This window comes from Giraffa tippelskirchi, chromosome 13, assembly GCF_054371585.1.
Source record: "Giraffa tippelskirchi isolate mGirTip1 chromosome 13, T2T-mGirTip1v1.2.pri, whole genome shotgun sequence".
In the NCBI taxonomy this organism is placed as follows: domain Eukaryota; kingdom Metazoa; phylum Chordata; class Mammalia; order Artiodactyla; family Giraffidae; genus Giraffa; species Giraffa tippelskirchi.
The window spans coordinates 22,884,469-22,898,610 of NC_137287.1; the positions used below are offsets into that span (position 1 = coordinate 22,884,469).

Sequence of the window (14,142 nt, forward strand, 5' to 3'; positions counted from 1 at the left end):
AGATGAGAAAATAAATTGATTAGAGAAATTAAGTAACTATCCAGAGGTCACAAGAACCAAGACCTGAGCCCAGGCTAGCTGACTTCAGAGCCTTAATTGTTACTCTTTACTGCCTGAAAAGATAAACCCACCTTCAGAGACAGAGACTGAGCAAATACACAGCATACTACCACGCTTCTTGCCACTGTGCTCAGCTGTGACAAATCCAGAAGTGGTAATGCCTTGGCCAAGGTGTTAACCTCTGTGTGCCCAGACCTCTTATCTGTAAAATAGAAATAATAATAGTAGCTAGGTGATCAAGAGTTATTGTGAGGATTATGAGATTAGGCATGTAACCTGAACTGACTTAATTTTTAAGTTCTTAGCTACCACCTATTAGTGAGGTATGGTGCCCGCTATATTCCACTCTCTGTAGTTAAGGTAGTTTTATCACAGCCCACAGTTAGTTAGGGGGCTTCCCTGGTAGCTCAGACAGTAAAAGAATCTGCAATGCTGGAGACCTAGATTTGATTTCTGAGTCGGGAAGATCTCCTGGAGAAGGGAATGGCTACCCACTCCAGTATTCTTGCCTAGAGAATTCCATGAACAGAGAAGCCTGGCAGGCTACAGTCCATGGGGTCACAAAGAGTCAGACATGACTGAGTGACTAACAGTGCATTTGGATAAGGTTAATTTGATATACTTCATGGACTCCTAACCTTATTGATCCCCTCCTGCAAAGTCATAAGGCACATTTCCAAGCATTTTGTCATATTTAATTATACCAAAACCCTTGATATAGGCAAATGGGGACTGAAGGCCTGTCAAGTGACTTGGTCACAGCCATACATCCAGCCTATTTTTCTCATACTCATCTGGGTTGACACCTGCCTTTATTATTCTCTATTTGCTCACTCATTTTAGTTGTCTCCTGAGAAGGTCATGTTTAGGATGGTGACCATGCTGCTGAGGTGTTCATCTGGCATTATCCATGCCTCTTCTACTTCCCTACATGAGGCTAAATTTGGGTTTTCAGCTCAATTCAGTTGCCCTGTTTGGCTTACCACATGTGAGCAATTCTATTGCTCCTCTGATAGAGAAGGCAGAAAGCACATAGTTGGGGAGGAAGAAACACTGGATTAGAAGTCAGAGGAACTGGTATCTAGACCTGGTTCTGGCACTCTGCAGCTGTATATGTGGCTTTGGACATGTCACTTGCTTCCTCTGGGCTTCAGTTTGCTAAAGTGTAAGTAAAGACCAGATGGATACAATGAAAGACAGTGCTGAGGCAGAAAGACTAATCCCTCCTTTTCCTTCCAAGAACTTTGCTTCCCAGTTCTTCAGCCACACCTGGGTTTAGCTCTCCTGTGGAAACTAGAAGAAAGGAATTTATCTTCCCCTTCTCTCTTTCTATGGAACAGAGGGACTGTTCCACTGATGGGTCCAATGCATCAGGAAAATAGCAGATACGTTCTTAAAAAGTATGGACAGAAAGTGGAGAAAAAGCCATCGTATAAATTAACAGAAGTTCTAAGATCTGAATAGGAAGTCAATAACAAATCAACCTGCATCTCTTAAGTCTCCTGCACTGGCAGGCAGGTTCTTTACCACTAGTACCACCTGGGAAGCCCAATAGTTCTAAAGTAAATAGGAATAATAAGGAGTAAATGAAAATGGAAAAAAGGTCTTGTTTTAATGCTTAAAATAGTGGTTCTCAACTGCAGATGTCCACCCCCAGGGGATACTTGGAAACACCTGGAGACATTTTTGGTTGGTGCAACTGGCAAAGGGTGAGGACTAGGGGAGTCAGCTACTGGCATCTAGTGGATTGAGGCCAAGGATGCTACTAAACATCCTGCAGTGCACGGGACAGCCGCTCACAACAAAGAATTACCTCCCTGTATTAGTTTTCCAGTGTTGCTATAACAAATACCATAGTCCGATTGGCTTAAACAACACAAATTTACTTTCTCACAACTGTAGGTTTAAAGTCTAAGATCAAAGGGGGTTTTTTGGGGGGAGGGTGAGGAGGGCAGGGTATAGGGACTGAGGGCTGGGATTTGGTTTCTTCTAAGGCCTCTCTCCTTGACTTGCAAATGACTCTCTTCTCCCTGTGTCTTCACATGGTCTTCCCTCTATGTATATATCTTAATCTCCTCTTCTAATAAAGATACCAGTCATTGATCCAGTGGGTAACACTTCACACTCCCAATGCAAGAGGCCCGGATTCAATCCGTAGTTGGAGAACTAAATTCCACATGCCACAACTAAAGACCCGGCCCAGCTAAATAAATAAATACTTTTTTTTTTTATGATACCAGTCATATTGGATTGGACCCACCTTAATGACCTCATTTTAACTTAACTACGTCTTTAAAGACTTATTTGGGCTTCCCAGGTGGCACTAGTGGTAAAGAACCCACCTGCCAATGCAGGAGACGTAAGAGACATGGGCTCAATCCCGGGGTCAGGAAGATTTCCTGGAGGAGGTCATGGCAACCCACTCCAGTATTCTTGCCTGGAGAATCCCATAGACAGAGGAGCCTGGCAGGCTGCAGTCCATAGGGGTCACACAGAATCAGACACAACTGAAGTGACTTAGCATGAAAATAACTATTTATGTCCAAACAGGATAACTCACATTTTGAGGTACTGGAGATTAAGACTTCAATATGATTTTTGGAGAGATATAATTCAGCCTTTAATATAGCCCCTATAGAGTAGGAAGGTAAACTTTTTGTAAAATTAAAGGCTTTTAAAATTTTGCTGAGCTTGAAATTCTTCCTTTGATGTATTTTTGATGCCTCCTCTGTTGATGTTACTATCACTCTGTCTTCTCTTTAGACTGGAGCCCATCGGTGCAGCTGCCAGTAAGGAATACTCTCTGGAGAAAAACTTGGAGAAAATGAAGTTAGACTGGGTTAACATGACTTTCAACTTCGTGAAGTACAGGGACACTGTGAGTCTCAGTCCAACAGTTCAGCCCCCTGAGAGCAGCTCATTTATTATGTAGTAAATTATAGAAGGAATTCATTTCAAAATTGCAAGAGAACTCAAGGAAGAAGGATCTCTAATCTGTCTTAAATTTTTTTATTGATACATGATTGACATACAACATTTGTAAGTTTAAAGTATACAACATGTTGCTTAATACTTTTACATATTGCACTATGATTACCATTAACACCCCTATCATGTCACGTACCTATCCTCCCCTTTTTGTGGTAGGATAATTAAGGTCTTTTCTTAGTAGCTTTGAAGTTTTTAATACAGTATTGTTGTCTGTAACCACTATGCTGTTGCATTAGATTGTTTCCTCCTGTCTGCCTTCCTGTGCCAGTTGGCCTTTGTTCCAGACACCACGGAGGGATGCATTTTCAAATGAGAAAGGACTTTTAATTCAGAGCAACAAGCTTTCTGTTGAAAAGGAGCTGAACAGCCTCCTGAATTAGCATCTCCAGGGAAGGCACCCCAGGTCCCTCAGAAATATAACTGAGGTAGACAGTGCTCAGCACTTCTCAAGTGTTATTAAGTACAGGAATCACCTGAGAGTCTTTCTAAAATGCATGTTCTGATCCAGCAAGTTTAAGCTGGGTCCCGAGGTTCTGCAATTCCAGCAAGCTCCCAAGTAATACTGAAGCTGTGGTCTCTGGACCACATTTTGAAGAGCAAGGCTGTATACTTTCTTTTCACTGGCGCTTCTAGAAAATATATAAGTTCATAGAGTGCATAAACCTGAAGGATTTGCTCAACCATCTTCAGAGGCTGGCTTGCTCTTGGGGTGGGCCATGAGAAGGAGGGCTTGCTGCTTAGGAGAGGCAACAGGCAGAAACTCGTATAACGCAGGCCATTGGCTCTTTAAGCAGTGCATCTCAACCCTGGTACTCTTTCTGGTCACTCAATTCCAGTGTGTTTGTGTTGGAGGTGGGTGGGGAGGGTTCCCACACTACCATGCAGTATATGACACCAGCTGGGTGCCTTACAATTCAATTCAGTTGTAAGTAGACACTATCTACCCAGAGCTTCCATAGGTTAAGACTACAAGACTGCCAATTCCCCTCACCCCCCACTTCAGATGCCAGTCTGAAGCCCAGGTTATCTCCTGTGCTTCTGGTCAACCAGCTGTAGATTGGAGGTCCCTCCTTGGGTTCATTTAATTTGTTAGAACTCAGAAACAGTTTATTTAATAGATCACTGGATTATTACAAAAGGATATAGGACCCAGAAACAGATAGATGGAATAATTAGGGCAAGGTATAGGGAACTGGTGTGGCACTTCCATGCTCTTTCTGAGCATGCCACTCACCCAGATCTCATGTTCACCAACTCAGAAGCTCTCTCACCCCTCTCCTTTTGAGTTTTTTTAAAGGCTTCATTACTTTGGCATAATTGACTAAATCGTTGGCCATTGGTAATTGAACTCAGTCTCCATCCCCATTCCCCTGCCAGGAGATAAGTTGGTGGACTAAAAGTTGCAACCCTCTAATCACAGGGTTGACTCTCCTGACAACCAACTCCCCACCTTAGATGTGGTACAAAAGCCACCTCATTAAGAAAACAAAATCTCTGTCATCCCTTAGGAAATTCCAAGGGTTTTAGGAGCTGTGCCAACAACAGGGACAGAGGCCAAATAAATCACAACATCACTCTGACCTGGGGTTCTGTATTTTTAAGGCACCCCCTGACTTTTCTAAAGTGCAGTGTGGATTGAGAACTAAAACCCTAAAGGCTCTCATACTTCCCCCTCTCCCAAGCTGCATGTCATCCTTTGTGACTTCTATTCCTCTTTCTCTCAATGCCTTGATTTCACTTGATTAACAACTGTAGACAAGTCAATGGAAGGGAGGAGAACTGGGGGCCTCTCCCAGCAAGACCAGGCCAAAAGGTGTTACGTGATCTGATTGGATTAGATAGTTAGAGGCTTTGGGGCTGAGTTGAGGAGTTAAGTTGAGGAACCGGATAACAGCTCAGTTACTTCTGGCCAGTCTTCAGAGTTTTTGATTGAAGTAGCTATAGACAATGGTCAACAATGAGAATCTCATTCAAAATGAGAATCAAGGTACCACTTCATTAAATAGCTAGACACACCTCCCACTACAGAGCTACTGGTAAAAGGTGAATGAGAGAATATATTCTAGCTCCAAATTAACCACCCAGATGTAAGCCTGAAGGAAGTGAAAACAGAGTAAGAAAGACCAGACCTACCACAGGGGGACAGCCCCTTATCAGCTTGCTTGCCACATGGCCCAAGAAGAAAAGTCCATCTACAAGGGCTAACTTTTAAGACATAGTAACCCTAACTACTAGTAAAACATGCCAAATCATTATTTAGTCAGAGGTTCCCAAACATTCTTGGTTCATGGTGCTGTTGGTATCTGAGTACTTTTAAAATTGTTCCCTTCCCTAGTCCAAAAGAAATACTTAACAGCTTTGCTTATGAAATAACTGAGTTCAGAAAGCTTAAATATTTGTGCCCCATCAACTTAATAACTGAAAAAAGTACATATAAATTAAAAGAAAATATTTGTATTTTATTTTAAAATAACCAAAGTTATTTGCTGTGAGTTTGCTGTAGTGCCCCGGGGCACATGGTTTGGGAATCAAGCCTAATCTAAGCAGATTAGCAGTTGATTCTACCTGAGGGAGCCAGGAAAGCAAGTGAACAGAAAATCAGAAACACAGAGAAGAGGACAGAACTCTTTCGCCCCCAGACAACAGATACTAGTTACAGATCTAGGTTTGGACCAGTTTGATTTCTGCAAAGGAGGTAGAGACGTCTTTAAGAGTATTTTCAAAGTAGAAAATAGAAAACTCTCTCTCCTATAAGACATAGTGTCCCACAGAGTTGGAGATCTGAGCTGTGAGTCCTTTGGGGATCAGTATGAAAAGTTGTGGGAAAGAGATCTTGTGATTTTAACAGGGTGGGTCATTTTTATTTGCAGGATACAAGCATCTTGTGTGCAGTTGATGACATTCAACTGTTACTTGATGATCATGTGATAAAAACCCAGACCATGTGTGGCTCTCCATTTGTCAAACCAATAGAAACTGAATGCCGGGTAAGAGGAAATGAGATTGAATGTTTTGTGATGGCCCGTTAGCTCTGGGTTTCTTGGAGGAGCAGAAAGTTTTTGTTTTGTTTTTACTTTTTGACCATACTACGAGGCATGTAGAACCTCAGCTCCCCAGCCAGGGATCTAACCCACGCCCCCTGTAGTGGAAGCGTGGAGTCTTAACCACTGGACTGCAAGGAAGTCCTGAAAGAAGATTTCTAAGTTCAATTAAAAAGAAAACCCACTTTCTCTTGATAAAAAGCAACAACAACAAAAGACTGAAAGTGTTAGTCACTCAATCATGTCCGACTTGTTGTGATCCCATGGACTGTAGCCCAAGTAGGCTCCTCTGTCCATGGAATTCTCCAGGCAAGAATACTGGAGGGAATCTTCCCCACCCAGGGATTGAACCTGGGCCTCCCACGTTGTAGGCAGACTCTTTACCAAGTGAGCCACCAGGGAAGCTTATAAAGACTGAAATCAATAACCAAGTAATCCTTTGTAACAGTCTGGCAGACTGAGCTTTTGCGACAGTCTGCTAAAAGAGAAGATAAGTGTTTTGAGTGCACCAAACAAAAATACATTTGGAAAGTATATTATCAGTTTTAGAAATCTAGAATGTAAACTACTGGAGGTTAGCCTCCTTTGATCATTGTTTGTAGACGTGGAATAGGCTAAGGACATAGACTTGAGCCAGATTGTCTGTGTTCGAATTCTGACTCTGTCCCTTATTGGTTGTGTGACTTTGGACCAGTTACTTGAGTATGTCAGTTTCTGCATCTGTAAAGTAAGTTTTATAATAATATCTCCCTTGTGAATCTGTTGGATTAAATTGGTTTTCACATACATAAAGCACTCAGACCATCACTTGGCATAGAGTAAGCCTTAAAACTGTTATTGTTGTTGTTGTTTTTTAAGATGACCCTGAAAATCAGGATTTTTTTTATTCCGTTTTAGGCTTGTTTTTTAGATTATTATTATTCCTTTTTAGACTTTATTATTATTATTATTCCTTGTTTTTTTTATTATTCCTTTTTTTTATTATTATTCCTTAAAAAGTTAAGATGAACCTTAACTTTTTAACTATCTCTTTCAGGGTGCTTTCCAGTGTAAATTTTTTAAACAAGCTTGTAGCGGAGCTAAATGCTTTCAGTTAATTAGCAGCATTGTTGTTGTTGTTGTGATTACTCCACTAGGAACTCTATAAGGATAAGGAATCTTGTTTTCTCTTTCATTACTGTATCCACTTTGCCTAGAAAAGTGACCAGAACATAGGGGTCACTCAGTAAGTATTTGTGGAACAAGTGAATGACTGAATAAGTTAATGAATGCATCCATTTGTTTAGTCAGTGGGTCTGTGATGCACAGTGGCATATTAATGATTCAGATGTGAAATGCTACATTTGCAGAAATGGGAAGAAAAGCTAGTTCGTGTGCAGGAAATTTTGGATGCCTGGTTAAAGTGTCAAGCCACTTGGCTGTACCTGGAACCAATCTTCAGTTCAGAGGACATCATAGCCCAGATGCCAGAAGAGGGCAGGAAATTCGCCATCGTTGATAATTACTGGAAATCACTTATGTCCCAAGCTGTGAGTTTTCACTCCCTAGCACATCTCACCATCAGGAATGTGGGATGCCATATAGAAGTTCCTCATTATGCAATCCTACCATGTCCCTTGAAATCTATAAGTAAACTGGATTTTACCTAAGCTGATTTTTGCAAATTCAATATCTTTATAATTGTTTAATTTCTGGTTATTTGTTATTAAAAATGCAAACATGGGAATAGGAAATATTCAAATTAGTGGTCTTTTGAAGTCCCAACTTTGTAGAGGTAACTATTTAAATTTGGATAATTTGGCTTCTATTCCTCATGAGATATAAGACTTTATTTGTTACAGGATAATGTAATAAAGCTTATAAATCGAGAATAATTTTAGAATTCAAATAATTCACTATATTCAGTTACTCAGTTATTTAACAAATGTTCAAGGGGCCAGAGCAGACTAGTATAGAATATCATGGTCTGATTTCCACAATCCCAGCAGTTAAAATATAATAGGCTTTGTTGCTTTTAGATGCCCAACCCCAGCCCAATCAATCATGGCCAGAGCAAAAGGGTATTGTTATGAGCAGTCACCCTTGTGGGATTAGGTGATTAGGCTAGAAGGGTCATTAATTGATGCACTAGTCACACACTCATTACAGTAATCAGTCTCAGAATCTGGAAACCTCTTGATGATTATCACCTTTTTATGGAACCCAGGTGAAAGATACCAGGGTTTTGATGGCAGCGGACCAGCCACGGATGGCTGAGAGACTTCAAGAAGCCAACCTTCTGTTGGAGGACATCCAGAAAGGGCTGAATGATTACTTGGAGAAGAAGAGACTATTTTTTCCCAGGTATCTAGTATTGTTCTCTTGTTTGAATTTGCCCTCTTGACCCATATATTGGTAGAATTACATTTTTTTTATATGAGAGTTGGCTTCTACTCATCTATTCCATGAGCTTCTTTGATGGGTCAGTCGGTAAAGAATCCACCTGCAGTGTGGAGACCTGGTTCAATCTCTGGGTTGGGAAGATCTTCTGGAAGAGGTCATGGCAACTCACTTCAGTATTCTTGCCTGGAGAATCCCTGTGGACAGAGGAGCCTGCCAGGCTACCATCCATAGGGTCGCAAAGAGTTGGACACAACTGAGCGACTAAGCACACAGCACACATACACATCTATTCCATATTCTTTAGAGGTTTTCCATTCCCCAAGAGACGGCTCTCAGGGGTAAGGCATGTCTTCATAGTCACTATTTAGAGTGGGGTTGAATGGACAGCAATGGAGCCAGCATGGTCAGACACCCAATTAGGCGGGTATAGTACTCAAAAGCCTGGACTTTGGAGTTAAGCAGACCTCAGTTTGAGTCATTAGCCACATCTGGCTATCCAGCCCTTGAAATGTGGCTAGTGTAACTTAGACGGTAAAATTTTAATTTATTTAGTATTAATATTTTAAAGGTAAATAGCCATATTTGGCTAAGGGCTTCAGTGTTGGATAACACAAATATAGCACAGATAGTGAAAAAAACCTTGACTTGGAAGCACAAAACTTTGTTAAGAGAAAACCTCTGAAATATGAGCTTCCAATCATGTTGGAAGCTAATGTTTTTAGCTACCCACTAATGTTTTTCCTAATAAAAATATGAATAATAGCCAACATTAATGCAGTATTTACCATATGCCAGGTCACCACTCTAAGTGCTTACACATATTGTCTGATTTAGCCCTTACAATAATCCTATGAGGTTACTAACATTGTTTTTACCCCAATTTTACACATGAGGAAACAAAACTTGCTAAAAAGCATAAGATTGGTAAATGGACAAATTCAGGTAGTCTGGATAAGACACTCAGTTATTTAAATTCTCTGAGCTTCATCTTCTCCTAAGTTAATTAACTATGTACACAAAGTATTAGTATTTCTTTGTGCATTTTTATGGAAAAAAAGTAAGCACTCTCAGAAAAGACTTTGAAAATGTTCTTGATAGTCACATGTTTTAAATGAATTTTATCTTGAAAATATAGAGTGCTAAATAAAGATTTTAGTTTTAAATTATACAGATATACTAATTATTACTCTCATGGCCATTGAGCCTTATTCATTATCACACATGAGTCCACAGAGATCACCTATTTGAATTTCACTTGGGAGTGGGAGAAATTGACATCCTAATTAGATAACGGTTAGTCAACCAGCCAACAAATAATCATTGAGTTATTCCTATCCATTCAATGCCACAGTTACAGTGTGTTAATTTGCTTTGCTGCATAACAAGCCACCTCCAAACTTAGAAGTTTAAAACAGCAACTGTTTACTGAGCTCACAATTCTGTGGGTTGGAAAACTAGGCAGAGCTCAGCTGAGTAGTTCTTCTGGCCTCATCAGGGCTCACTCATGTTGACCATGGTCAACTGGCAGTCCGTGACCTCAATCACTTATCTGGTGGTTAGCTTCCTGTTGGCCAGAGCAGCAAGGATAATTGGGCCAAATGTCTTTCAACCTCCAGAAGGCTAGCCTGGGTTTATTCATATGGTGATGGTTGCAGTGTTCCCAAAAGCAGCAAGAGTTGAAACTTCAAGGCCTCTTGATGTCTAAGCTTGAAACTAGTACAAATTCATGTCTTCCAAAATCTATTGGCCAAAGCAGGACTCAGAGCCAGCCAAGTTTCAAGAGATGTGAAAACAGACTTCACCTCATGAACAAAGGAGTTACAAATATTGTGGCCTTTTTATAGATAGTGAAGGACAGAAAAGCCTAGTGTGCTGCAGTCCATGGGGTCACAAAGGGTTGGACATGACGTAGCGACTGAACAACAATACATACAGTGAAAACTGTCATTATATGATCCTTTCATTACTGAATTTAAAACCTAGTGGTTACTGTAGAGGTTTATCCCTAGAACATTTTCTGAAAGTTTGCTGTCCCTGCCTTTAAGATCCAAGCGAGAGAGTGAAGCTATCTTATTATCTCTAATATAAAACAGGATAAAGCCCTCTGCACATAAATAGGCTCATTATTAATGTGCACTTATTTCCCACCTGTAACATTTTCTGAGAATAAGGAAAGATGAGGAAGTTTTCTTTCCTCCTGCCCAGTAGTTCTCAACACTGGTTGTACATTAGAATCAGCGGGGATTTTTAAAAATATAAGATCCCAGATCAGTAATATTGGAATCTCTGGGCGGTGGAACCTTGGCATTGAAACTTTTTTTCTAAACTCTGCAGATGATTCTAAGCTGTAGACAAGGTTAAGAACCACTGCTCTGTTTAGATGTCTTTCAACTGATACCAACTCCTCTGCTGCTGCTGCTAAGTCGCTTCAGTCATGTCCGACTCTGTGCGACCCCATAGAGAGCAGCCCACCAGGCTCCCTGTCCCTGGGATTCTCCAGGCAAGAACACTGGAGTGGGTTGCCATTGCATTCTCCACCAACTCCTCACACACAGCCATATAAAACCCACATATACCAGCTTTCATCTTTTTTTTTTTTTTTTGGCTCTGAGTCAAAACTATCTCCAGTCTCTATGCCCTAGATGAAAAATGGTGAAGGGGAGTTGGCCTTAGATAAGGCCCTAGAAGTAGCTGGTGTTCACTAGAGTGTCATCTACCTGTTGGGGAGTATCACTTTTGTTGGGAATAGAAGCTCTTAGAAGAGATTCCAGTAGCCATCTTGCTTTGCTTTGAAATAGGTTCTTCTTTCTATCAAATGATGAGCTGCTGGAGATATTGTCAGAGACAAAGGACCCTCTCCGGGTGCAGCCACACTTGAAGAAGTGCTTTGAAGGAATTGCCAAGCTGGAGTTTACAGACAGTCTGGAGATTGTGGGCATGATCAGCTCAGAAAAAGAAATCGTTCCATTCAAACAGAAAATCTACCCAGCTCAAGCCAAAGTAATTCCATTTACCCATTTTTGAGTTCTTTTCTTTATAACAGCAAAACAGAGAGAAGCAGATTATATGTTGGTTAAGCATTTAGACTGGTTTCAGACTGAGTGTGAAACATTTATATTCCACAACTTAATGATGGGGGTAACTTTGGGGCTTCCCTGATGGTTCAGCAGGTAAAGAATCTGCCAGCAATACAGGAGACACAGGAGATGTGGGTTCGATCCCTGGGTCAGGAAGATCCTCTGGAGAAGGAAATGGAAAAAAATCCAGTATTCTTGCCTGAAAAATCCCATGGGCAGAGGAGCCTGGTGGGTCGCAGAGTCGGACATGACTGAGCGACTAAGCATACAGCACAGCAGACTTTGGGGAACTAATCTTTCTGGGTCTGCTTGTTCATCTCTAAGATGAATGCTGCTGCTGCTGCTAAGTTGCTTCAGTCGTGTCCAACTCTGTGCGACCCCATAGACGGCAGCCCACCAGGCTCCCCCGTCTCTGGGATTCTCCAGGCAAGAGCACTGGAGTGGGTTGCCATTTCCTTCTCCATCTAAGATGAATATTATACTGCAATTCACATGGCACCCTAAATTTGTGGAAAGATTTCAACAAAACTTGATGTGGAGACAGTAGCAGGAACCAGATCCAAACAACTAATACTGTTTAAATCCCCATGAGCAAATCCAAATTCAAAGAGATCCAGTTAGATCAATAAACCGTCCAGTAGGGGCAGGTGTTTTTAAAGGTCAATAATACATCATGGATTTAATGCCATTTAACTCACATTTTTTATACAGATGCCCTTATATAATGAGTAAAATGTAAGTTACTTTCACTCTTGCTGAACATGACAGCACCTCACAGTAGAAGTAGACTAGCATTCTTGGCCTTGCTTGGTAGACCGTTTCTGCCACCCACACATTTAAGTTTCAGCAGCTAGGACTCACACCTTGAAACCAGACACCAGCTAGCTTACAAGCACTTGAAGTCAGCAGGTACAGTTACCTGAAATTCTAACACTGAATAATATGCTGCAAATTCTAATTACCTGTAGAGATTTTAAAAAATCCATTTGCCCTGGTTGCATCCCATACCAATCAAATCAGAATGTCTGGGAGAGGGGTTCAGGAATCCCTAATTTTTAAAGAACACCAGATGATTCCAGTGCTCAGCAAAGTTTGAGGACCGCTGGAATAATGCAAGAATTAAAACTGTTCAATTAGAAATGAACAATTTATTTTATGAACTTGTCCACTAAAAAAATGTACCCCCTAAAAGTTGAGTTCTGTTTTATTCAGCGTTCATTCTTAGGATGTCAAGTTAGGGAGGCAGCATCTCAAGTAAGCCTGAGAAAACTGCCGGAGGTTGGAGGGGAGCCAGGATATTTAGGAGTTTTGCAACTTCTGAATGTCAAAAGATTTCGTTAATGAAAGAAAACCAGATATCACAAGTTAAGGAATTTAGTGCTTTTCTATGTATGAGAAGATGCAAGAGTCTGGGCTCACTGAAATCAGTCCTTTGATATCTACCTCAGCTATCTGGGGCCAGTATCCTGTGTTTTCACATCCTGAGTTTCCTCAACCTGCACCCTTGGGGGTGACTGCAGCTTGTAGGTAGGTATTCTTTGTCTCCTTCCTGAGTTCCCTCAAGGCTCACCTTCAGGGGATACGGGGTGGCTGCAATTGCTGGTGGCTGCAACTTCTTTTATTTACTGACATGACAGGCAATATCTTATTTCTCAATCTGAAGTATAAATGTGTCAGTTGTCTCCTGAGAAGTTGTCTTTCAGAAAATGTGAAAGAAATGCATGTTAAAAAGTCTCTATTGTCCCTTTTTTGAAACATACACTTCTGAGAATGCAGTAAATAAGTGTAACCAATAGTTACAGAATATTGGTTTGAAGGTGTACAAACCTTTGGCCTCCCTCCAGCCTTTTGCTGAGAGAAAGCTGGCTTCTGCCCATGGTCCCTCCCTCCAGGCTTGGCCAACTGTCACTGCCTCTCTGTCTGTCTCAACCTGCAGGGCATGGTGGAAAAATGGCTCCAGCAGGTGGAACAGATGATGCTTGCCAGTATGCAGGAAGTTATTAAACTTGGGATTGAAGCATATGTCCAGGTAAATGAAAACTGGGATACACATGCCAGGGTGTTGGTATACCAAGAAAAATTTGGGGGACAAGGTTAAATGGAAGCCTGTCTTCCACTAAAACCCACACCTCTCCTGATAAGTAACACCTGACCCCTCTGTGCCTCTTTTCTTTTTCCCTATAAATCCTGGGGCAGTATATATAGTTCTGAATATGAACGGTTTACAGTAATAAGCAGCCCATACCAGTATATCCTATGAGCCAGGAGCCTTTGATTGCTGTGGGCCAGTCCTTTCTGTGAAAATAATTGATGGCAAGAGGTTTATTTAGAGTCCCTTCCCGATTAAGCATCCCCTCCCCTAGGTTTTTCATTAACATTACACATGCCCTGATTACTTAAAAAAATTGCACAATGTGAAAATTGCAAGTTAAGTTTTATTTGGGGCAAAAAGAAGACTGTAGCCTGGGAAACAGCACTTCAGATAGCTCTGAGAAATTGCTCCAGAGAGGTAGGGGGAAGGTCAATATACCTGTAATTTTGGTGAAGAGGGAATATATGCAATCAAGCACATATTTTTTCAGGTTTCTGCT

The 14,142-nt window shown here is 41.1% G+C and overlaps 1 protein-coding gene across 3 annotated transcripts in view; it reads left to right on the forward strand.

The window, feature by feature from the left end:
• DNAH3 (dynein axonemal heavy chain 3) overlaps positions 1-14,142 on the forward strand; it is a 221,930-nt gene that overhangs the window by 66,554 nt on the left and 141,234 nt on the right. For all 3 annotated transcript variants that reach the window (XR_014072618.1, XM_081554574.1, XM_081554575.1), the window contains exons 20-25: positions 2,824-2,938; positions 5,922-6,038; positions 7,442-7,621; positions 8,299-8,435; positions 11,273-11,474; positions 13,488-13,580. Coding sequence is in view for 2 of the 3 variants with exons in the window: in XM_081554574.1 (XP_081410700.1) it covers positions 2,824-2,938; positions 5,922-6,038; positions 7,442-7,621; positions 8,299-8,435; positions 11,273-11,474; positions 13,488-13,580 (844 nt within the window). In the remaining variant the exon portion in view is untranslated. The remainder of the gene's footprint in view (positions 1-2,823; positions 2,939-5,921; positions 6,039-7,441; positions 7,622-8,298; positions 8,436-11,272; positions 11,475-13,487; positions 13,581-14,142) is intronic.